At 34.4% G+C, this 27,650-nt stretch overlaps 1 protein-coding gene across 2 annotated transcripts in view; it reads left to right on the top strand.

The window, feature by feature from the left end:
* The window catches only part of LOC131684694 (B-cell receptor CD22), a 1,114,748-nt gene that overhangs the window by 862,640 nt on the left and 224,458 nt on the right, over positions 1 to 27,650 (top strand). For both annotated transcript variants that reach the window (XM_058967793.1, XM_058967794.1), the window contains exon 12: positions 8,692 to 8,900. In XM_058967793.1, coding sequence (XP_058823776.1) covers positions 8,692 to 8,900 — 209 coding nt within the window. The remainder of the gene's footprint in view (positions 1 to 8,691; positions 8,901 to 27,650) is intronic.

The following is a 27,650-nucleotide window of genomic DNA, read 5'->3' as shown; positions in this document are numbered from 1 at the left end:
CTTTGTCTCGCTAACTATCACTTAGTGATACGACTAAGTTAACGCCGGATTGACGCTAACTCCAAAACAACGGAGACACAATTTGTGTCATGAGCAAGCAAAATTTGTGTTCCCTAGTCAAGCGTGAAAGTCCCGTAAGAAAAGGAGCTCATTTTAAGCTGATGAGAACTAATGGAATTGAAACATTTGATTTGGCGTAGCAAGCTAATGCAGGATGCACTATGCTATATTTCTCCTTAGTGTAGAATAAGTTTGTTAAACTATTTTTTCTCCATTAAGATTTTTTTTTGTTTATTTGTTAAAAACCATCTAAAGTCCTTATAAATATTTCGAATAACGACAAAATATTTCATGGAGATGTTTGGGGGAACCTAAACAATAAAATTAAAACATGTTTTGCAAAATTCACCATTTTGTGAAAAATGGGGGGCCACTTCAGAAATTTTCACTCATGACAAGTTAAAAGTATTCAATGCAATGAGAACAATTAATTTGATTTCATTAAATTAATTAATGAGACTAAAAGTACGTCAATGAATATGACAATAAAACATATGGTCGGTGTTAAGTCAGACCGGACTAAGTGACATTGTATTGATTTCGAGAAAAACGAGTTTAAAGTTTGAATTGCAGCATCATTTGCATTAAAATTTGAAATTAATTTTTGCTGTAATTCTTGCTTATTGTTAAATGTAGCTGAAAAAAATCTTTATCCAGTGCTATGATTGTCTCATTTTTTTAAGGTTTTTCGACTTAGTCCGATCTGACTTAACACCGACCATATATTCTTAGTGCTGATATAACTGCTGCAAATTGGTAAATAGCTTCAGATTCTTCTCACGAACCGCCAATTCTCAACCCCTAATATATGAATCAAAAGTCATCATTTCACTCAGACAAGACCATGCGTATTCCCCACGCACATTAAATACCCCGTGGATTAGTTTCCTAGTTGGTCGAATAAACACTAAACAAACAAAAAAATTAGTTTGATCAGTCCAAAGAAATGTCAGCTCGATTAGCATCAACCGGCGGATACGTGTTCCCTTACAATGCCATCAAATCAAAGAATTTAAAGTTACATACCTCAAAATATGTGCAATTCTGAATATAATAAAATAAAACCTGCTTAATTATTTGCAATAAAATAAGATCAGGGAAATTAGTTGCATAACCAAGAAAGTTCATTTTCAAAGATAGCACTATGTTTTTCAAAATGTATCTTTATGAAAATATGCACAGGCGTCCCTTTTATTCCCCCTTTTTCACTGATCAACTGTGTGTGCAACTGAAAAATAAATGTATTCAAAAAGATCACCCTGAAATTACTAGTATTCGGAAAGAAATAGAAAATTGACCTCTGCACTGGTAGGTGGATAGATGCCATATTGTTCCAAAAACTAGTCATTGTCTGTTTTTTTGTTCATATTAAGGCATAATAAAAGCAATAGTAGCAACGAATAATTTTGGCCAGGATTTGACCCCAGTTACTCATCTGTGCGCTGCACAGTGGTCCAAATGAGCGAATTCATGTCTTTAATTATTTTGTGGCTAAACTGTAATGTTTTGAGTATTGGTGATTTCAGACAAGTTTTTGGAGTTATTAAGGCGGATTTTTTGAAGTAGACGGTCATGTTCCAAAATGAAGTGTAAAGGCATTTCTGAAATATAACTTTTTACTGAAAGGAGATAGGCGGTTTGAGTCTTCAGCAAAGTTGTAGAGAATGCTACTTTAAGTAATTTAACTGAAGACACTAACTCTCTATTTACAGCCGATTCGTTGTTATGAGAAGTTTACGTTAGCGTCTTTTAATAATCTGTTTTTTTGGATATAACTTTTGTCGTATTTACTTCTCTACAACAATGTTCTCTGCAATGTTTTAGATATTTTAAAAAGCCACAACTTTGTTGAACATTTTAAGGCGCTCCGATGCTTATGTAAAGAGTTAGAGATGTTTCTTTGATTAAAAATGTCACATTTCTTAGCCAGTTTTCTAAAAAAATTGCAAAAATATGCAGGTGATATTGTATTATCTTAAAAGTACTATTAATCTACTGCAAAGTCATGAAAGAATGGTTAGTATCCGTTGGTATCTAAGAATATTGCGTACAAATAAAACGGAGAGTATTTGAGTTCTAACGGCGTTTATATTCTATACAATTTTAAACAATGGGAAAGTAGCAAAGGTCTACAATAGAATGTTGATGATCTAGTTATCTTATCCTCTTTCGATGAACTGTTGTCTGCGTTTTTATGTAAATTTTTATTTGGATCGTTCTCGGTTTAACTCGAAAACTGCAACAACTTACGTTTACCAATTTCGACGACAAACAAAATCGCTAACTAATAAACGGCTATATGAAAATGCGTGAAAAACTGAAAGCATACTAGAATGACTAACATAAAATTTATTGTCAGTAATATATAGATCAAATAGAATAGAAGCAACCGATGAACAATGACTATCGAAGTTGCTTTATTTCAATTTAGCACTTATACACGGCTTACAATATACCAAGCAAATATTCATGTAAATATCGACGAGGAGGTAAGAGATTAGGTTCATTCGGTGAAAATTGCTTTTAATAGATTTTGATGATACACAAAGCGTTAGTCAATTTCCATATAATAATGCAACACTTGAACTTAATTTCTCTAATTTTCGTGGCAAAATATTGAAAATAATTGAGAGTGAATCTGTGGAGGAGACTTTAAGAAAATAGGTGTGCATCATAGCTCAGAATCTACTGGACCAATCATTTAAAAATTTTGTACAGTACTTCTTCACATAATTTCCAATGGAACTACGAGTGCTTTTTGTAAAATTATGGTATTACTTTTACAATAACTCATTAAGTGATTATAATACCTAAAATAATTTTGAACGCAGTACATATAAAATGGTTGAATATAATGAAGCCAGATAGCGCTGAAGAAAAAACTCAAATGCTCGCCGTTTCATTCTTTTATAACATTCTTGAATACTAACAGATACTAACCACTCCTTTAGGATTTTGTAGTAGATTGTTAGTACTTTCAAGATAACATTATTTCATTTGCATATTTTTGCAACTTTTTTAGAAAACTTGTTAAAACATATGAAATTTTTAATCAAAGAAACAGCTCTCTTTCTATAAACATCGGATCGTCCTAAAATATTCAACAAAGTTGTGGGTTTTTACAATATCTAAAACATTGTGAAGAACATTGTTGTAGAGAAATGAATACGACAAAAGTTATTTTAAATAAACTGATTTTTATGGGGTTCATTGGAAAACTTCTCATAACAACGAAACGGCTATAGATAGAGAGTTAGTATCTTCAGTTAAATTACTAAAAATAACATTGTCTGCAACTTTGCTGAAGATTCTATCTGTCTATCTCCTTTCAGTAAAAAGTTACATTTCAAAAATGCCTTTACATTCCATTTTGGAACATGGTCGTTTACTTCTGAAAATCTGTCTTAATAACTCCAATACCTTGTCCTAAGTCACCAAAACTCAAAACCTTATGGTTTAGCCGCAAAACAATTAAAGGCAAGAAATTGTTCATTTTGACCACTGCACTATGGACAGTGGTCCCCCCATAGGCCAATAATACAAAAAAAAAATATTTCGGCGAAGGCGTGTTTTTATCTTGCGATTACATCGTTCTGGATGTATATTTTTTAGTTTCCTAATTAATTTTGTCAATACTGAACTGGTTTTCTTAGTATATAGAAGAATGCATAGGGTGGCTCGTTATTTACCGATAATGTAAATAATATCGATAATCGATTGCTCGCCAGAAAAATGTTTTTGTGGATCTGTAATTTTTAATATTCAAATTTTTTTCAGATAACACTACTGTTAGCTTTGTATTGAATAATAATTTTTAGTTTTTAGGAGAGCAGAAATATGTGTTTATTTGTATATGTAATAGGAAAATTTACCTAAAAATTTTCAATATGAGTTTAACTAACTTTGTCCCTCGATATCCTTCTGGAACTACTTTTCAAAATGGTCGTCAGACGTTCCACTTCCACTTGAACTAGGCTTCAGCTGCGGATCTCTGCGCCCAGAATGCTTAGAAAATCTAAGATGATGTACATTTTTAACGGGATAATGCAAGACGAAAAACTTTATATCAGATTGTTAAATTATATTACGATAATAATTACTACTGATCTCGAAACTATATAACTTCATTATTATTTTCCCAAAATGTCTTATCGATCGAATCATTAGAACTTAGTTATATGGATGTATTTGACGCTTCTCTTTGAAACACATGTCACTACGGAATATTAGATGTACGAGGCAAATGTCTCACTTCACTTCGTATTACAACTACCTTCTCAAGTACGTTAAAAAGGCCCAACACGATTAATATTTACCAATAAACTTGAAATTATAAACTATTTCTCCATTTTAAAATAGCTGGTACGCGGAGGTTTTTTTATTATGGGATATTCTTTATTGTAGGAAAACACATTTTTTATTCACGAAAACCATAATTTTAAAGGAAAAAATACACGGGAATTTATTTAAAATTCGAGATATTATGCTCACCGAAGCCGATATCATAATATTTGGGTTCAGGTGCAAAAGCTACAATTAAGAGAACTTTCAATGAATACCCTAACAAAAAATATTATACACGAACTGTAACTACATGTCCAAAGATTCCACATATTATTTGGATGACAGCCTGAACAGGTTGTTAGGCTCTTGAATCATTAGATGTTTATTAGGGTAACTATTCATTTTTTTTTACCAGCGCAGCACAACTTGTACTATTCGATACTAAAAAAATTCTGGAACAAAAAAAAGTAAATGTGAATCTTAATGTAATAAGAAAGGCCGTATAACACTGTTAGGTGGATATAACCGATTTTTTATTGCGAAATAGAATTCAGCGACCCAAATTAGCTATAGAAATGCAGTTTTGCATCAAAATTTGCATTAAATATATTTATGACCGCCTCTCTTAAGGAATGGAACCACTGTGCTATGGTCCCAAAGCTGTATTTAGGAAGACAAAACTGTTTGCGCCTAAACCGTTGGTTTTAGATATGTAGTATCTTCGGCAAACTTTCATAGAAATTTTCTTGCCGATTTTTTTATATTAGTTGAATTGGGGTGGTCCTTGTGGTTAGGGTGTTCAACGCATCAACTTCTTAGACATGAAAATTCAGCTACATAATGTTCTACAAAGTTATAAATTAATCAAATTGGAGCAACTTTTCTGAAGAAACTATGTGGCTATCTCTAATGGTTCATGTGCTATGATTTTTGCAATATTTAAGGTAGGGTGGCTCTTTAAAAATTGGTTTTCTATTAATATCTTTTTATGTGTTAATTTCTCGCCAATACTTTGTTCTAGAGGTTTTTAGAACTTTTGTAAATACACATTTTTGCCGAAGCAATGAAGTTTCTATCTCTTTTGTTTGCATAGTTACAGGCGATTTTCAAAACAAAAATGGGTTTTTTTCAAAGCTATATTTCTTCCAACATTGCAAATGGATTTTCAATATTTTAATTTCATTTGAAAGATCGAAACTTTTCTAGTTTTTGGTGAAAAAATTGCGGGAGCATTATTTCTGTAAAAAAAATATTATTTTTGAAAATGGTGTATTTTTCAACAAAAATCATTCATAACTTTTCAAATAGATGAGATAATAACTTTGTTACTTCAGCAAAAATATTCGCCATAAAAAGTTCTAAAAGTGCTGCAAACAAAGTATGTACGATTGATCAATGTCTGAAGTGACAAATGAGAAATAGTGATTTAAGGGGGTCACGTTTTCACCACTCAATCTCTTATGGTGAATTCAACTGAGAAATAGTCATTGTGTGTGATAATACCAAAAGTCACCGAAAATCTATTGAATATGTGACACTTTTTGAAAACACAACATTCTACCGTACAACTACATGATAGCGTGAATTTACAATAGTGTTAATAGTGTACTATAGTAAACTCTATAGATGCTAGAGAATTATGCTTTATGAGTTATTTTACCAGTTCGCGGTTAGCGATTTTCAGACCTCTTACTATTATTTATTTTGAAGTGACAAAAAATTGTTAATCTTTCCTTAACTTACCCACAGCCGTCATTATAGTCGATAATTAATTTATAGTTTCAAACATTGCATAAATGTTGACAAAGCATACAATAATTTCCGCTGCTATGAATAACAAACTCGTTTCAAGATTTTATTTTGAGATAACAAGACGTGAACAAAAGCATTTTCTTTTTTGCACTCATTTTGAGCACTAGTCCAAACAAAAAAGGATTTACTTAAGTGAGCATAGATAATTTTTGTTGGCCGATTAAGAATTAGCGATAGTTTGCAGATAACACTACTGTAAATCCACTGTACCGTAGACTGTTCTTTCAAAAACGTTTACAAATCCAATAGAATTGCCATGACATTCGGCATTATCACACACAATGACTATTTCTCAGTTGATTTTACCATAAGAAAACGTGACCCCTTAAAATCACTATTTCTCATTTGTCGCTTCAGACATTGATCTATCGTAAATACTTTATTTGCAGCACTTTTAGAACTTTTTATGGCGAATATTTTTGCTGAAGTAATAAAGTTATTATCTCATCTATTTGAAAAGTTATGAACGATTTTTGTTGAAAAATACACCATTTTCAAAAATTAATAATTTTTTTTACAGAATTAACGCTCCCGCAGTTTTTTCAACCAAAAACTAGAAAAGTTTCGATCTTTCAAATGAAATTAAAATATTGAAAATTCATTTGCAATGTTGGAAGAAATATAGCTTTGAAAAAAAACATTTTTGTTTTGAAAATCGCCTATAACTATGCAAAAAAAGAGATAGTAACTTCATTGCTTCGGCAAAAATGTGTATTTACAAAAGTTCTAAAAACCTCTAGAACAAAATATTGGCGAGAAATTAACACATAAAAAGATATTAATCGAAAACCAATTTTTAAAGAGCCACCCTACCTTAAATATTGCAAAAATCATAGCACATGAACCATTAGAGATAGCTACATAGTTTCTTCAGAAAAGTTGCTTCAATTTGATTGATTTATAACTTTGTAGAACATTATGTAGCTTAATTTTCATATCTAAGAAGTTGATACGTTGAACAACCTAACCACAAGGACCACCCCAATTCAACTAATATAAAAAAATCGGCAAGAAAATTTCTAAGTAAGTTTGCCGAAGATACTACATACCTAAAACCAACGGTTTAGGCGCAAACAGTTTTGTCTTCCTAAATACAGCTTTGGGACCATAGTGCACTGTGTGCTGTCTCAAAACCGCCAAAAACTGTTTTTGAAGCATTCAGTTTTGCGAATCTCACATGACCTGCCAAATCAGGTACATACTTTGATGCGAGTTTCGACAGTTTCATTAGTTTGCAACGGTCTGCCACAGCAAGCTTGTCCTTACTCGTAAAATATTCCTGGATTTGTCGGGCACGCGTTTTGGCAATGGCGCTCGTCCCGATTTGCGAGATTCAGCAGCTTGTACTTTTTCAACCCGCATTGTTTTTTACGAAACTTTGCGAAACATCAAGTTTTTTCAAGTCCCACGTTAAAATGTTCGGATTACACTTGAAATGCGCAATCAGCGCTCTCTCTCTCGGTTTTTTTTTGTTCACTATTCCAAGATTTCATCTAGTTCCTGGCTTGTGGTTTACTGTCATTCATTCTTGGAACCTTTAGAGGACCTTTGAGATGGTTAAATTATGTATATTTATTAGTTTCCCCAAGGTGCATGTGGGTGCACAAAATTCTTTTTCGGATGGTTTACTGATTTTTTTTTCTATTTTTTGGACGGCATTTGCGCAACTTGGTGGAAGTAAACAAAACACTCTAAAGAGAAACTGGGCAATATTATGTCGATTTTGGAAAAAGTATGAAATAAGTTACGCTAATTTGTATGTGTTACCATGATTATCTACTCACCCTTATGCTCGATAATGATGCTATCGCAACGCATTTAAACATCATGATGAATAAAATAAAAATAAAAGATTCAAATCAGGTATATGAACAGCTACTCACCATAGACAAAAGCTTATACAGGGCTGTCGTGAAATGTTTCTCACGTGTACACAGCAGAAGGAGAGTGACACGTATGTGGAATGAGGCACATGCTGAATGGAACACCGAAAGCGCACAAGAAACGAAATTTCCATTTCTCCCTAACCTGAAGCGGTACTACATTCTTCAAACCATACCATCAGGGATTCCTCGGCTGCGGTCGCTTCTGTGGTTGCGCTGAAAATATGGAACGTCATAAATCAGAGAAATGTGATGCAATTGTACTTTATTACTTTCGAAACGCGTATCGATCCGAAATAACTCTTGCCGGTTCTTCCTGCATGTGAGCTCGCTATTGATGGTAAGAGCTCCGAGCATGACGGAGAAATAACTCCAACGCCGCGTGGAATGGCCGAATCTGCGTCGGAACGCAGAATCATTGCGGTTTCGATGGAAAGTTATTACAGCGTAAGAGAAAATGACGGTGATTTGGTGACTGCAAAAATCCATGACACATGCCATACAGATCCGTGAAGAGGTGCTCCGAAATGTCAATTTAACTAATGCTTATAAAGCTGTCGCTTTAAAGCGAGATTTGTCGTAAAATGTTCTAGGTTAACAATAATTTTGATGATGAAATTTTACATTTCATTTCTGTTTTTTCTACTTACAGACAAACCAATTTGCCTGCCGGATCAGAAGAAGATTTACGGCGTGGCACGGAACGAAGCGGCGGAGATTTTGTGCCATGTTGACGCCTATCCGCCGCCGGAATCGTTCAAGTGGTCCTTCAACAACACGGCCGAGACAATCGATATGCCCCAGAGTGGGTACCGAGTGCACACCGAACAGGCATCCTCACTCACCTACACGCCGGTTAAGGTAAGTAAATCGTTAGAATGACTAATCGTCTAATCACGATCAACTCGCAACTCACATGTCATTTTTTAAATTATCAAATATCTGTTAAAAATTTTATAAAATATCTGCAAAGCACTTACTTCTAGGGAAAACCAATCAAAGTTCGAACGTTATCCTCCCGGATCAACGTGTCGCATGGTGAATTAATTTGGTAGCTTGAATGAACATTTCAGATATCAGTTTTTGGGTAATTTCCCTCACACATGAAAAATTCAAATTCCACTCGAAAATGCATATAATGCCTAAGCCTAGATTACAGAAAATAACCAGAATCATAAATCTGTGAAAAAACTGTGCACCCCACATATTACATAATCTCCACGGAATTTCATCACAGCCAACGGAAACGAACAACAGTTCAACTTTACCATTTTCCCGATTATTTTGCATGCTTCACCAACGTCCATAACCATGTGTAGGTTGGGCGGTCGGCTGGTTGGTCGGTTGAATAGATGGATGAACATCGTATGCCGACCGTTCGTTTCTCCTGCCGTTTGGCACCGGGAACGCACTGCACCGCACCGCACCGCAAGCAGCATCAAATATTCCATCCCGGAGGCAGTATGACGCTGCTGCAAAATTCATTCAACTTTTAATTAAATATTTAAATGATTTGACCTATAAAATTGCAATTGCCAGCGGACAGAGCGAGCGCAAAAAAAAGACGCTCGCTGGTCTTTTATTCCAGTTCGTCTGCGTTGCATTCGTTCACCTGTGCTGCGAGCTTCGGGGCTTGACTTGGCAGCAGTTTTCATCGTCATCATCATCATCAGTCGGGGTATACCTATACAGGAGAGCTAGTGGGGAAAAAAAACTAAAAATACAGCGCTTCCTCTCTCCAGGCGAACTTATTGGGTTAGCTCGAAAAGTGTGTTTTTCGCAGCCCACGACTAAGCAAAGAGGTGTGCAGTTTACAGCGAACGGCATTCGCTGGCCTTCATTCAGTAAATGAAACAGAGCGATAACCGGGAAAATGAATATATTTTTCATCACTTATAAAAAAAAGTCTGCTCTATCATATGCAAATTTGCCCGCCCGCCCATGGCTGCGATCCTGGTTTTCAGTAATGGCGTATGTGGTGGATAAGTCGCGTTCATAGGTTGCTATCATCAGCACCATCTAATTCCACACTCGCTTCACTTCGCCTGTAGCTCGTTAGGAAAGTTTACTGAAATGAAGTGAAATCAAAAGTTAATAAATCCCCTCTGAATGCATTCCAATGAACACATCAAAAAAGGTGCTCTCGCCAGTGCTAGTTCCTATGGCTGACTTTACCCATTCTCCTGCACGAAAACTCAGGTTTGTCAAATGTCTAAATAGATACCTTAGACTCTAAGAATATCCGCCATTTATGCAACGTGGTCGGTGCTGGACAAAATCTGTACGGATGCGCCTGTAAACGAGAACTCAGTTCAGACTTGACTCCACCTACCCAGCCAGTAGGAGGTCAACGCATCGCGAGGTGCACACAATACAATCAGTAGCCTCATGGCTACAAAACGCGACAACTCACCGGTTCGGTTCAGCAGAGCCGCTGACTTTTAGTAGAGCTGATGGGAAACCTCATCGTTGGAATAATGTTCATAATCGGTAGTACTACCACTATCATTATGGTAGGCACTCGTTTATCGTAAACTGCATCATCAGGACCGGCGACTGCCGAAGGCATCATAATTCCTACGCTACTAGCTGGCGTAGGGTGTAATTCGATTTTCCATACAAGTATTGCACGACGGTCTACTACAACTCACAGTCGCATGGGTCGGAATGTAACGATCGAATTCTTGTGAAGTAGTTTAACATTGAAATGATGCCCTCGTCACGCAACGATTCGTTCAACAGTCACCGATAGGTAACGAGCTGAGTTAGTCAAAAAATGCACATTGCCAAAATGTTGTAGAGAAACCTGGGGAGACTCAACCGAGCGGGAGATTTTACAATTGGCTATAGTAAATTTTGGTACTTACCACTTTTTAAATATATCTATACGGATACGATATTTAAAAAACTTTGGAATTTGTCAGATACCTCAACTTACTTTTACGCGAGGAATAGCACAGGGAAGGAATAGCACTTGGGACCGTTGATGTTTCAACTTTACTACAAAGGTGACGTGTTTTTAGTACTGAAGACTCTTCGCCGATCCATTTCACTTTTCTTTTGACATTAAGGCGGTATTGGGAACAATTTAATGAAGGAACAGGAAAACAATGAATATTTCATTCAACAAGGTGGTCTGATAATTGAACTAAATAGATGAATCATATTTTCATTATTTTTATGCACCCTTCAAATGGTTTACAGTATCGTCTTGATGTAAAAGTTACAGAAAATTTTATACGCATTTAGAAAAATCTATTGTTCTTGATGGAGAAATACGAATAACATAATAAAACAAAATAATTGGTTTCGTTGGAGCTAAATTTAAAATATCTCGAAAATGACAACATTTTTTTTTGTTATGGGCATTTTGATTTGAAATAGCATTAAATACCCTGTTCAATAAGAAAATAGTATTTTTGACTGCAAATAGTACATATTTTGAAAATATCTTAATAGTTGTGGTTAGAAAAACTGTTATTGATAACTTCTCCATGATCTAAATACACAAACAAAATATTACCTTTAAAACGATGAACATTTAATTCTTGAGAGCTCATGACGGAGAAACTCGAATAATTTTTAAAAGTGACACAATTTCAACAATTAATTGTTTCTGTTGTAAACAAAACAAATATATCGAAAACAATCATGTTTTGGAAGATTTTAGTTAAATGTATTTTGATTTGAAATTTGAAACAAAATTTTATAATAAAATTATAGTTTTGGTCGTAATTTTCTTTGATATATAAAAACAGATTTAAAGCTATCGTTAGAAAAACCTCTTAACTGATTGTTTCTCCATAATGTAATTACATTTCAAATATTTCTTAACTTTTCATATTTTTTTGATGAAAGAATTTTTTTAGAAAGTGTTTTTTTATAAATTAATATTTTAAAAGAAATTTTTGTTTTTGTGAATGTCACAACTTATTTTTCAGTGTATAATTTTTCGTACAGAAGTTTTCATCATCTGTAACTTTTTCTCGTGCAGTTTTGCTGTATAAAATGCGGTAATCGAAGCATTTTTTAGGGAAAATTTTGTATGCTAAAACTTCTACGCCCTTTTGAGAAAAATTGCTTTTGGGTCAAAAAGTTCTAATTGACAAAGGAAAGTATGGAGATTCATAAACCGATAGCAACTGCAAAGTTTTGCTCGAATCGGCGATAGTCATATTTTATGGTCGGCCACTTTCCCATGCAATCTCTCTGTCAAATGCATAAAATGAGAAAATTGATTAATATAAAGTAGATTGATAAAATAAATGAATCCCAATAAACTATTGCGAATAAAATGATTGAAATGGATAAAACAAACAAATGAATCAAATGAACACAATGAATAAAATGGACAAAACAAACAATTACTTACATATGAGTAAAATTAATAAAATATTACAATCAATAAAATTAACACAATTGATAACAATAATAAAATTATTGAAATGAGCAAAATGAATTGAAGGAATAAAATGTATGTAATAGATAAAGCAAACAAATACAAATGATTGAATAAATAAAAAAACAAATAAAATTCGTAAAATTAATAACATAAAAAAATAAGAAAATTTACAAAATCAGTAAGATTAAAAAAAATATATATATAGAAATGCAATGGACAACGCAACAATCAAATACCAAACAATTTATAACATAAACAAAACAATTAAAATCAATAATTCGAAAAATGTAACAATGTGAAATATTGATGAAATGAATAAAAGTAACAAAAAAAGAACATAATGAGTCAAATGCACAGAATTAATTAAATAAATAAAATGGATAGAGCACACATATACAGATAAATTAATTAAGTGATAAAATCAATAAAATAATTGAAGTTTATCAAATGAATAAGGAAAATAAATCCAATTAAGTAAATAGAAAGTATTAAATAATTAAAACCAACAAATGCAAATAAATGAATTAAATTGATAAAGCTAAAAAACCATTAAAATGTATAAATGTTTTAACATTTAAAAATAGCAAAATGGAGAAAATAAACATAACAATAATATAATAAATGAAATGAACAAAACTAACTAAATGTATTGAATTTAAAAAAAATTAAATGGATGGAACACACGACACATTTTAAAACTATAAAACACAATTGATAACAATAATAAAATTATTGAAATGAAAAAAATGAATTGAAGGAATGCAAAGGTATGTAATAGATAAAACAAACAAATACAAATGAATTAATAAATCAATAAAACAAATAACATTAGTAAAATTAATCACATCAATGAAAATAAGAAAATTTGCAAAATCAGTAAGATTAAAAATATATATATATATAGAAATGTAATGGACAATGCAACAATCAAATGCCAAAAAATATATAACATGAACAAAATAATTAAAATCAATAACTCGAAAAATGTAACAATGTGAAATATTGATGAAATGAATAAAAATAACAAAAAAGAACAAAATGAACCAAATGCACAGAATTAATTAAATTAATAAAATGGATAAAGCACACACATACAGATAAATGAATAAAATGATAAAATAAAATCATGAATCGAATAAAGTGAATAAAATGAATGAAACGAACAAAATCAATAAAATAATTGAAATTAATCAAATGAATAAGGAGAATAAATCCAATTAAGTAAATAAATAGTATTAAATAATTGAAACCAACAAATACAAATAAATGAATTAAATTAATAAAGTTAATAAACTATTAAAATGTATAAATGTTTTAACATTAATAAAAATAGCAAAATGAAGAAAATAAACATAACAATAATATAATAAATGAAATGAACAAAACTAACTAAATGCATTGAATTTAAAAAAAATTAAATGGATGGAACACACGAACACAAACAAATGAATAAAACGATAAAATAAAATGATAAATTTAATAAAGTGACCAAAATGAATGAGATGGATGAAGTATACATAATGACTACAAAGAATAGAATAGCCAAAACAAACAAACAAACAAATAAAATTAACATATTATTAAAATCATAAAATTAAACAATTTATTAAAATTAATGAAATGAATAAAATGGCTTAAGTAAATAAAACGTATAAAATAGATAACACAAACATATATGAAAAAATAATAAAATGCGAAAAATGGAAATAATAAAATTAATAATAGTGATAAAAATAATATAATGAGGAAAATTAATAAAAAAGCATGGATTAAAAAACATAAATTAAAAATTGAATAAAATGAATCAATAAATCGAACATAATGAAGAAAGCCCAACAATCAACGAAAGCTGAACAAGGCTTTGATACAGGAGAATAAGCTGAACAAATCCTGTTCAAGCAATTATCCAACTAAAATGTTTGTTTGGAGTGTAAAATGGACGAAATGAATAAAATGAACAAAAAAAATAAAATAAAGAAACCGAATAAAATGAATTAAATTAACTAAATTAATAAAATGGATTAAGCAAACAAATACAAAAGAAAAGATGGAATGACAAAATACAATAAATAAAATGAACAAATTGAGTAAAACAAATAAAATGAATGAAATAATAAAATGAATAAAACGAATTAAGTTTATAAAATAATAAAATGGATAAAATCCACATATAAAAATAAAATGAACAAAATAATAAAAAAATAAATAAAACATGAACTGAGCAAAATGAGTAAGACAAAGATAATGAATGATATGAATAAAATGAGAACAAAATAAATAAAAACAAATAAAATGAATACACAGAATAAAATGAATAAAATTTGATAAAATGAATAATATAATCGAATCAATACAATGAATGTCATGAACAAAATGTACAAAATCAATAAACTGAATATAAATAATAAACTTTATAAAACGAATAAGTACAAATAAATAAAAAAATGATGAAATTAAGAAAATGAATAAAATTATAGATCAATAAAAGTTAAAAAAAATGAAATCAATAAAATTGGAAAAAACAAACAAATATCAGAAAATTAAATGAATCGAATTAAATGAAAAAATGTGAAATTAATAATATAAATGGAACTAACGAAATTAATAAAAACAATAAAAAATCATTAATAAAATTGAAATGAAAATATGCATGTAATAATTATAATGAACAAAATGATTAAAAAAAATCAAACAAATAAAATGAATAAAACGAATAAAATGAGCTGAATGAATCAAAAGAGAAAATCATAAGCATTAGAGAATGATAAAATATATAAGAATAAACATATGATAATGCAATTAACAAAATTAATGAAAGTATTAAAAATAATAAAGTAAATAAAACTAATAAAATTCATAAAATAGGTAAAACAACCAAAAATTGAATAAAATTAAATTTATGAACAAAATAAATAACACGAACAAAACAAAATAAAACAACAAATCGCATAAAACGAATAAAGTGGAATATGGGAAAAATGAATGGAATGAACAAAAAAATTACACAACTTATAAAATGAACAAAATGAATTAAAACGATAAAATTAATAAAATGGGTGTCGAATACAAAATAAATAATCAAAATGGAATAAAATGAATGGAATAAATAAAATGAACCCAATGAACAAAACTAATTAAGTTAATAAAATTAATCAAATGAATGAAACAGCTGAAACACGCAAATACAAACGAATTAAATAAAGAAAATTAATAGAATAAATTGAATTAACAAAATAAATAAGATCAATAAAATTATTTAAATGAATAAAATATTTAAAGCGAATAACATAGATGAAATCTATGCTATATTTCACCCTAAGGAGGAAAATTTGGTAAAAACCAAAATTTCTCACTAGGGTGAAAATTTGTTGGTAAAAACCAGTCTTTGTACAGGAGGGCTATTCCGACAATGTGTTAGTGTCGGTTTCTGATGAGGCGAAGCCGAAACGCAACATAGTATGATAGATAACATAAATAAACATAATTCAATCAATACAATGAATGTATTGAATAATATATATATATATATATATATATATATATATATATATATATATATATATATATATATATATATATATATATATATATATATATATATATATATATATATATATATATATATATATATATATATATATATATATATATATATATATATATATATATATATATATATATATATATAACAAAATTAAAAGAATAGAAAAATATGTAAGATAAATGAAATTTAATTAGTTAATGAAGGAAATATATAACACAAACAAATGCAAATTGATGACTGAGAGCGAATAACATGAATAACAAAATTAATAAAATATATAAAACTAATCAAGTAAATTAAATATATAAAATGGCTATAATAACTGTAATGGGTAAACGTTACTGGATTAAATCAATAAAATTATAAAAAGATAATGAAAAATTAATAGAATGAATATGATAAATGAAATACATAAAATAAATAAAATAGATCAAACGTCAAAAACGAATTAAGCTATAACAAACAATAAAATAATTAAAACTATTGAAATTTATTAGATAGTAAAATTAATTAAAATAATAAATAAAATTAATAAAACTAATGAAATAATAATAAATAAATGATTAAAATGATTGAAATAAATAAAATGCATGAAACGAATAGAATGAACAAAATGAATCAAATAAATAAGATGAATAAAACGAATAAGATGAAAAGAATGAACAAAAATAGAAAAAAAGTAATTAAAATTAATAAAACTAGTTTAACTCATAAGACTAATAATTACAAAATATAAAATTTATGGAATGAATTTAAAAATTGGTTAAAATGATTCAAACAAATGATTGAAAACAGCGAATAAAATTAGTCAAATTTATGACAGGAATTAAATATATAAAATAAATAAAACTAACTAAAATTAGTTAAATATTTAAAAAAAAATAAAACGTTTCACATCTATTAACTGAATAAACTGAAAAAAGTATGTTCAATCAATAAAATTTAAAAACAAATCAAATGAAATGAATTATTAAAACTAATTAGTCAACTTTGAGAACCATTGTTTCAGAAATTGCTGAAATGTTTGTGAAAATTCCATTATTTGAAGATTGATTTACCATCATTTCATGAAATGACTGATTAATATATAATAAACTTTCTAGTCTCTCAATACTACTCTGTTTTCACCTTTTCGTTTTCGTTCTTCTTTTATTGATCGCGTCGTTAAAAATTGCACTATTCGACAAAATAAAAGCAACTCTAGAATCCCGCATGTTTCTTGGAAAGTAGAAGGATAATGATGAGAAATATTGTTCTCCACTTTTCTCTAGCGCGTCAAAATAAATTTTTATGAGCATTTGAACTTTTTTATAGTATAAATTATAAAATTAACCCAGTGAATGAAATAGTGAAATGGGGTGCTTTTTATGGTTCACATTTGAATCTCGTTCTTAAGTTATACAATTTGAAGGTCAAGAATATTGAAATGAATGTTCAACCACATTTTGCTGCGGTTAAGATCCCATAATTTCTAAACCGAAAGTTTAGTATCTTCAAAACAGTTGTATGGTATAATACAACGCATATCTTGAATGTTTTTTTGGTTATTAAACTCCCAAGAAGGAATTATAGAGAATCAATTGTTTCAAAAACATTATTAAAAAACTTGGTGTCTTCAGTAAAGTTGTTGAGAGTGATATGACAAACAATTTTTTGTGTCTATGTGTGCAGCATATCGAGATATAGAGCCATATCTGCGAATTTTTAGTAAATTCAATTTCTTCAAGCTCTAGATTCCCATACCATGTATATTTATTGATCTAAGCTATTTCGCAGAAGGTCAAATACATGTAAGAGCAATCATAGGCATTAGCATACGAACAATTTGTTGAAAGGGGTTATTCTATCTCTGTACTCCAAATTTATAAAAAAAATCATGTCTTTAACAACGTTATTTCTAATGTCATTCACAGCAACCTTTCCGAAGACACCAATGTTCTAAATAATGTTTTTCAAAACACATTCTTAATAATCAGTTCCATGGGGAATAACCAGCAAAATTACTTTTTTGAAAGACACGCTGTATTATTGTACAGAGCTTCTTCGAAGATACTAAACCTCTAAATTTGACTTAAAAACTACTGTGTCACTATTCATGATTTTGAAAGGGCATTTCTCGCCTTTCTACAACTTCAAGACACTCCCGTAGTTGTTCCCTCTTGTGAGCTGCCAGAATCCCATTCGTCAGATGAAAAGAGAGCATAGAAGTTTATGGAAGGTGGTGACCTTTTTCAGCATTCATATGAAAACATGCTTGGAACATTTCTTAAGGGATCGTTTTGGATTATTTCCGCACAGTTCGCGGGACAAGTCGAGAGATCATACAGATTCAGCCCAATACTTACTACGAGAATCATGTATATGATTCCCGGTGCACTTTCCACTGCGGCCCTTATTGCTGCAATGAGTGGGTGTGTGGCCAAATTGTTTACAATTACCGCAGTTTATGACAAATAAACATACGTCTCCCAACCTTTGAACGGAACGGATCGTTATATTTCACAGTGGTGTTCGGTGTGTAAATTTCAGTGATTCAAGGTCATCCTTTGTTCGTTCGTTAGCTGCCATTCTGCTGGTGCCGGCAGTAAATCCAGTACATTGTTTTCGCTGGTGCGGAACAAACGACGTTGTTTGCAGATAAGTTTTGCTTTATTTTTTATTCCTCGTTTGCTTTCTTTCCTTTTCCCTACTTTTACTCTACCTTGTAATCAAATAATAAGACACATTCCCGTTTATATAACGCTCTGCCCTCGTGCTTAAATGGCCGAGGGCGAAATACCATCTGATGTAATCATGGAAGTCCCTGATCCCCCTAATACTCGCATTGCTCCCCATATAAAACAGTACCCAGAAGGTTCCTCTGGGCCATGGGTGGTATATTTTCGGACCGGAGAGAAACCGGTTAATATATTAAAACTTTCTCGAGATCTGACTGCTAATTACCCGGCCGTAACTCAGATAACACGTGTTCGGGCAAACAAGATACGTGTTCTAGTGAGTGATCTCGGCCAGGCAAACGCGATTGCTTGCTGTGAGCGCTTTACGCGGGAATTTAAAGCGTACGTGCCTTGTGTGGCCTGTGAAATCGATGGGGTAGTGTCCGAACCGGGCCTGAAATGCGAAGAACTGTTGGAGCACGGGGTTGGCTGCTTTAAGGACCCCTCACTTGAACAGATTAAGATCTTGGAATGCAAACAATTGTATACCGCAAACACCGAGGGAGGTAAGACTACCTACTCTCTATCAGGCTCGATTCGGGTGACATTCGCCGGGTCCTCTCTTCGAAACTACATCCTCCTTGACAAGGTTCGCCTACCAGTTCGCCTGTTCGTACCGCGTCATGAACTGCAGCAATTGCAAGCAGTTGGGCCACACAGCCACATATTGTGGAAATAAGAAACGATGCGGCAAATGCGAAGGAGAGCATGAGGATGACTCTTGCGACAAAGAAACTGAAAAGTGTATTTGCTGCGGGGGCCCTTCACATGCTTTTAAATCATGTCCTGCGTACAAGCAGCGCGGGGATAAAATTAAGCGCTCCCTTAAGGAACGCTCAAGGCGTTCTTATGCAGAAATGCTAAAGAATGCTTCGCCATCTGTCCTGTCCGAAAATCCCTATGCTGGTTTGGCTAACGTTGAGCAAGAATCTGATGACCCACGAGAGGGAACATCTTTGGTTAACCCAGGGGAATCCAGGAAGAGGAGAAATCCAGCCTCCCCTACATTGCCTCGTAAGGGTGCCAAGGTGTCGTCCACTCAGAGTGCGCTACAATCAATAAATCCAACGGAAGTGATGCACAAAAGCCGAAGCAATTTGCTCCAGGACTTGGAAATATTAATTCTAACAAGGAGTACCCACCACTTCCAGGGACACCAACAACCCCAAGTGTCTCCTTTTTTCAAACAGATACTCAGTCCAGTAGCGGACTAATGAAATTTTCTGACATAGTGGAGTTAATTTTCACAGCTTTCAATGTTACTGATCCTCTTAAAAGCCTTCTGATACGTTTTCTCCCTATAGTACAAACATTTTTGAAGCAGTTGACTACTAAATGGCCCCTCCTTGCAGCGATCGTATCCATCGATGGCTAAGTCATCGAACGAGGTCACCGATTCGATCACTGTTCTACAGTGGAACAGCAGAAGTATCCTCCCGAAAATCGATTCCTTTAAATTTTTACTAAATAGTTTAAAATGTGATGCTTTCGCATTATGTGAAACTTGGTTAACTTCCGATATAAATCTCAACTTCCACGACTTTAATATAATTCGTCTGGATCGAGAAAACCCCTATGGAGGAGTACTTTTGGGGATCAAAAAGTGCTATTCTTTCAACCGAATTAACCTCCCTTCGACACCAGGCATTGAAATTGTCGCTTGTCAAGTTTTAATCAAAGACCTTTGCATTGCTTCCATCTACATTCCTCCTAGAGCCTCGGTAGGGCACCGAACGCTTTGTAATATCACGGAATCCTTACCGGCACCGCGGCTAGTTCTGGGAGACTTTAACTCGCACGGTACGATATGGGGCTGTCTTCATGATGATAATAGATCAACATTAATCCAAGATCTTTGCGATAATTTCAACATGACCATCTTAAACACGGGAGAAATGACGCGGATTCCTACACCACCAGCACGCGCAAGCGCGTTGGATTTGTCGCTTTGCTCGACATCGCTACAGTTAGATTGCATGTGGAAGGTGATCCCTGATCCCCACGGTAGCGATCATTTGCCTATCGTGATTTCAATTGCTAACGGTTCAAGACCATCGGAAACAATCAATGTCTCATATGACCTCACACGGAACATTGATTGGAAGAGTTACGCGACCGCGATATCCGTTAAAATCGAATGCACTCAAGAACTTCCTCCGGAGGAAGAGTACAGGTTTTTGGCTGGCTTGATTCTCGACAGTGCGAATCAAGCTCAGACTAAACCAGTACCCAGCGCGAATACCCATGGACGGTCTCCCACCCTGTGGTGGGATAAAGAGTGCTCAGAGCTGTACGCGGAAAAGTCCACTGCATATAAGGCCTTCCGGGAAGACGGGTTACCCGCTAGCTATCAACAGTACGCGTCGTTAGAAAGGCGAATGAAGAGTCTAATGAAAGCCAAAAAACGCAGTTATTGGCGCCGGTTCGTCGACGGGTTAACGAGAGAAACAGCGATGAGCACTCTTTGGGGTACGGCTCGACGTATGCGTAACCGTAATAGTACCAACGAGAACGTGGAATATTCAAACCGTTGGATATTCGCTTTCGCCAAGAAGATCTGTCCGGACTCTGTCCCGGTACAGAAAACGTGCCGCGCCGCGTCTCCTCACGATACCGCGAACGAAACACCGTTTTCGATGGTGGAGTTCTCACTTGCTCTCTTATCGTGCAACAATAACGCCCCAGGGTTAGACAGAATCAAATTCAACTTGCTGAAGAATCTGCCTGACACTGCAAAAAGGCGCTTGTTGAATTTATTTAACAAGTTTCTTGAGGATAACATTGTCCCCTGCTCTACAATTTCTACGTAAATGACATTGACGATTGTCTTGCCAATTCATGCACGCTAAGGCAACTTGCAGACGACGGGGTGGTCTCTGTTACAGGGCCCAAAGCTGCCGACATGCAAGGACCATTACAAAATACCTTGGACAATTTGTCTGCTTGGGCTCTTCAGCTGGGTATTGAGTTCTCCACGGAGAAAACTGAGTTGGTTGTTTTTTCTAGGAAGCGTGAGCCGGCGCAACTCCAGCTTTTATTAATGGGTGCAACGATCAACCAAGTTTTCACATTTAAATATCTCGGTGTCTGGTTCGACTCTAAAGGTACCTGGGGATGTCACATTAGGTATCTGAAACAGAAATGCCAACAAAGGATCAATTTTCTCCGAACAATAACTGGAACATGGTGGGGTGCTCACCCAGGAGACCTGATCAGGTTGTACCAAACAACGATATTTTCGGTGATGGAGTACGGGTGTTTCTGTTTCCGCTCCGCTGCGAACATACACTTCATCAAACTGGAGAGAATCCAGTACCGTTGCTTGCGCATTGCCTTGGGTTGCATGCACTCGACCCATACGATGAGTCTCGAAGTGCTGGCGGGCGTTCTTCCGCTAAAAAATCGATTTTGGGAACTCTCATATCGATTGCTCATCCGATGCGACATTATGAACCCGTTGGTGATTGAAAACTTCGAGAGGCTCGTCGAGCTTAATTCTCAAACCCGATTTATGGCCTTGTACTTCGACTACATGGCACAGAGCATTAATCCTTCTTCATATACTCCCAACCGTGTCTGTTTCCTAGATACTTCTGATTCTACTGTATTCTTCGACACATCCATGAAGGAAGAGATTCGTGGAATCCCGGACCATATACGCCCGCAGGTGATCCCCAATATTTTATAATAAATTCCGAGAAGTCGACTGCGACAAAATGTTTTACACTGACGGATCAAATTTCGATGGGTCCACTGGCTTCGGTATCTTCAACAATACTATCACCGCTTCATTGAAGCTCAATGATCCCGCTTCAGTTTACGTCGCAGAGTTAGCTGCAATTCAGTACACCCTTGCGATCATCGACACTCTGCCCACAGATCACTACTTCATCGTTTCGGACAGCCTCAGCTCTATCGAGGCTCTTCGTGCGGTGAAGCCTAAAAAGCAATTCCCGTATTTTCTGGGGAAGATACAGGAGTCCTTGTGTACGTTATCTGAAAAATCTTATCAGATTACCTTTGTTTGGGTCCCCTCTCATTGTTCTATCCCGGGCAATGAAAAGGCCGATTCATTAGCAAAGGTGGGCGCATTAAATGGTGACATATACGAAAGACCAATCTGCTTCAACGAATTTTTTAATATTTGTCGTCAGAGGACGCTCAACAGTTGGCAAACCTCGTGGAGCAATGGGGAACTTGGACGATGACTACATTCGATTATCCCAAAGGTATCAACGAAGCCTTGGTTCGGGGGGATGGATGTGGGTCGGGATTTTATTCGTGTAATGTCCCGACTTATGTCCAATCACTACACCATGGATGCGCATTTGCGGCGTATTGGGCTTGCGGAGAGTAGTCTGTGCGCTTGTGACGAGGGCTATCACGACATCGAACACGTTGTCTGGGTATGCGCCGGGTATTGTGACGCCAGGTCTCAGTTAAAGGAATCCCTTCGGGCCCGAGGTAGACCACCCAATGTACCAGTCCGAGATATGCTGGCAACTCGTGATTTCCCCTATATGTCCCTTATTTATACCTTCATAAAAGCGATAAATATCCCAATTTAGCCCCTCTCTTTTATTTCTCGTTTTTAGAGTTTCCTCCTGCCTTGTGGAACCGATCAGCTCCAGAGTGCCACTATGTAACCGCCGTCGCCCTTACCACTACGCCTGCATAGAAGGAAACTGAAGCGAGAGCGACCCGAGGTCCGATGACTTTTGAAGGATTCCCCGCGGGTCCGAAGAATACCATCCGCCAATCCGGTACTCGACGACTTACTAGACTGAGGCGCAAATTTGTTTCGCTGATCCCCCCCCCCCCCCGGTTCGAGCGAAAGTTGCAAGTTTTGCTCTTCTTTCCCTGTCTCTCCCCTCTCCTTGATACAACTGCTGCTACATTGATGCGGAAATAAGCCACCCTCTGAATATCTTGACCAAGCATAAGTTTTAGTTAAAAATTTCAAATTAGTATTCTGTATTCCTAGTTTTAAGATAGCTATAATTTTTACTCTTTATTGAAACTCTTGTCCTCCATCTTGTTAATAGAATTGAATCCCTAGTTTTAAGATTTCTGTGAAATTTCTCATAAATATTTGTTCCCCCTTTTGTGTACTAAACTATATCGTTAGTTTTAAGATAACCGTAAAATATTTCGTAAAATACTATTACTCCCCCTCTTGTATATCAAAGTGAATCCCTTGTTTTAAATTTTTTCATAAAAAAATCTTTTGGCCCTCTCTTGTATATTGAATCTTATTTCTAGTCTTAAGATAGCTGTAAATTTTCTTTTCCTTTGTAAAAAAAAAAATATTTCAACATTGTAACCTCCTAGTTTTAAGATATCCAAAATGTAAAAACAAAAGTATTTGGCACCGCCAAGCTAACGCATTTGTGCCTATCAAATAAACGAAATGAATAAAAAAAAATGACAAATAAACATACAATAAACAGTGTAAACAAACCAACAGACAGACGAACCTTGTGCAAGAGGATGTAGTTTGGTAAAGTGGACCCAGCGAAACTCACCTGATAGGAGTCGGAATCCGTTCCATCTGCCGAGGTTAGCACTGATACAGTATTTTCACCGGCAAGAGTAAGGAGTTTCTAAAACAGCCAACCGTGTACTCCTCCGTAGTTTCAAATTTTCACCCGTCAAACTATTGCCGGAGAACACGCCATTAATTTCGACTTCCCTAGCGGGAACATAGTCACAATAGTCCTTTGTGTGAAGCAGGCAGCAAGCAAAATATATTCACACTACGCTCAGGTAAAAAAACACTTAATGTTACTAGAGTTATGAAACGAAAGACGTCATTCTGTTTGAGAACCACGGAACAGAAAATAAGATCAAATTTAATTGAACACAACCAAACTATAAAACATTGACTATGAACAAATGGTTCGATTACCTCGGTTCTTTTTCCAACAGATCTTTACAATTACAATTACACATAATTCGAAGTGAACACAATAACAAAAATCATACAAACAAACTCTGACCATCTCTCCGACGGTCCATTTTTCATTCAAATAATTGCGCAAATTCAAAATTTTCAATTTTTATAGCTTGTTCACTTAAAAAGGAAATGTGACTGGCAACACGGTAATTACACTGCCATATTCAGGTGTTTAAAATAATTGTTACACCGCACACACCTGTAACGTTGATAATAAAATGGTTATCTAATTATTTCTAAACGTACTTGTTTGCTGCGTAGTTCACATTTTGCCATTGCTAGCACTGTTCTCTCTGCCAGCTTGCCAAGCTGACAATTTTCCCCGGAACATCCATTTAATTATTCAGTTCACTTTCCTGTGAACGCGTTGCATTATGTAATGTCCATTTTCCCCGAGTACCATCCCACGCACTGTGCTGGTGACAAACCCGGCATTGGATAATATAATTACAGTTTTTATATTAAAATGCATTAAGCTGCCAGAGAGTGCACAGCGGCTCGTTTCTAGTTTAGCTGCCATGAAAACTACTCTTCTGCTATAATTAATCCCCCTGAGAGGGTCCGCGCTCCGTGGCAGAAATGACAGTACCTCCGTACATACCGGGTTTGCAAACGTGACACGAGGCTGTATGCGCGCCTACACATGTTCTGCAGCGAAACAGTATTAATTTGATAACATTAATAATTTTATATTATATTTACAATAACATGAATAGCACATAATAAATTGATGATTGCCAGTATGCTCTCCGCAGAGCGCTACATGTTGTGCACTTCGCAGTGCAGTGGTCGCCTATACGATTTGAAATCGAACAACATTAATTCCAACACCTCCCCCCACCAAAGTGTCCCTTTGTCGAAAATCTTCCGGTGAGTTCCTCCATTGAGCCAGCTTGGATGAAAATAATAAATAATAGTATTTATTGTGTTAACAAACTGTGTGCCGGATTGGAGAATTGGATTATAGCCGGATTAAATGGAGGAGTGGAAAATATGTTATAACAATCGAAAATTTATGAGCTTCTCTCGGCTCAAAATTCCCCACGGTCTGTGTGCGTGTTTGATTCGACTGCCACATACCGTATTAGCCACGTCCCCTTAAATCCCACCCGATGGATTTGGACGCTCATTTCAATCGTGCGCACGTAACTATAGCTTCACTGTTGCACTCGATGTCACTATCATCGATCAGTCTGGGCTAGGCTCAATTAGCCTGAATTATGTGCTAATTAACTAACTCGCTAATTCGTTATTGCTTTTCTCTGGCACATAAAACCGGGCGGTATTTTAATTTATTTCAACCTTTCTGGAGAGTCAAAGGCAGTACCAGGAATATGGGGACGCATACCTCATAACGATGTGGCTTTCAGTTTTAGCAAATTTAATTATAGTTGTCTATTGGCATTAGTGGTTCTGAATTTTGAAAAATCGAATAGGCCAATTAATAAAATAATTATTTCTAAAATATTACTAAATCGTTTTAGATAGCGTCTAGTGGCGAATCGCCATTTTGCATCGCCTAAAACATAACTTCACTGGGGTTGGCTCTATTTAAAAAAAAAACTGGTGGATCAACTATAAATGTCTGGCAAAATCTATCACTTGACAACGACAATCTAGTCTTAATAAAACGTATATCAATCGATTTTTGTGAAATTTAGGAAAATAAGACTCAAATTTGCAAAGTTTGTGTGTGACAACTTCTGTAATTTAAAAATCTGACAGAATGAGTAGTTTGTCTTTTTATCTGGAAGCTGTAAAAAACTTTTGCTATTACAGATAAATCTGGCATAATGGCATCGCTGAACCTCACAATATATTTCCAGGGAAATTGATTATTTGTCAGACAAGAATTATGTGTTTTATAATTATGATCAATTTCCATTCAGTAAGGGCTGCATAACGCTTTTATTTATGGAGATATTTGTTTATGTTTAGTGAACTATAGTCACAGTTTTTTTTATTTCGATTATAGAGTTTTTAACCTTAAGGTCATTCGCCTCTTCGGGTTAGAAAAAATTCTCGGGACTCGAACCCAGGTACGCTGCGTACAAGGCAATCGATTTACCAACTACTCTACGCCCACCCCCCTAGTCACAGTTTTTCTGTACGTGAACTATTTCACAATTATATGAATATAATTTATTAAACAAAGGTTGACTTGTTAACTGATTCATGATTTAATACAACTTGATCACCATCTGGTTTGCGTGGTTGTGAATTAGTTCACAAAAATCGCAAACTGTCCAAATTTTTTCTTGTGAACTATTTCGCGAAACTCGGAATATTACTCATAAATCTTTTCAATCCTCGTGTACTAATTCATTATTCCATTATATTAATTACAGGGTGTTTGGTTCAAGATTAAGAATCTCTCGTGGGAAGACCATATTTGGGAAAGTAAATCGTTCCACACATACCATCTAATACGAACCGTTACAGAGTTAGTGTACTGTTTTGTAACTGATCCGTTTGAACCTCCATGTCGTGGTCACTTCTCTGGTCGAGTCGCTTATGCTCGGAAGATTCTTCCTGTTCTGCCAGGTCACGACTGCGTATCTGCCTGCAGCGGTATTTTGTCGCTGGCAGTACTAGCTGCTTGTTTTGAGGTACATGATTGAATGGGTGTGTATTCTTCGTAATCGTAGCGCGTACATACAAAAGATTGTTATAGCAGCATGGGCTAAAACCGCTGCCGCAGCTCTAGGCACATTTCAAAGTACAATGGATGAAAATACGGCAAGCAGCGCGAAAAAAAATTATTCATCCAATGACCTTGTATTCAAAGCGATGATATACACACTTTATATAAATCAATCGATTGCAATTAATGTACCGTAAATTATCTGAAAGAGTGTTTTCTTTTAAGTTGTCGCCTATAAGGTACTCTCTCGTGTTCTGTTTAGCAGACTGCACCCATTGGCTGAATCGCTTGTTGGTGGATTTCGAGAGACAAGAACGATCAACGATGGATCAAAAGTTTACCCTGTGA

This window comes from Topomyia yanbarensis, chromosome 2 (assembly GCF_030247195.1).
Source record: "Topomyia yanbarensis strain Yona2022 chromosome 2, ASM3024719v1, whole genome shotgun sequence".
NCBI classification, from domain to species: Eukaryota; Metazoa; Arthropoda; class Insecta; order Diptera; family Culicidae; genus Topomyia; species Topomyia yanbarensis.
The sequence above is the reverse complement of the archived record's forward strand: the minus strand, read 5'-3'. Positions and strand labels throughout refer to the sequence as shown.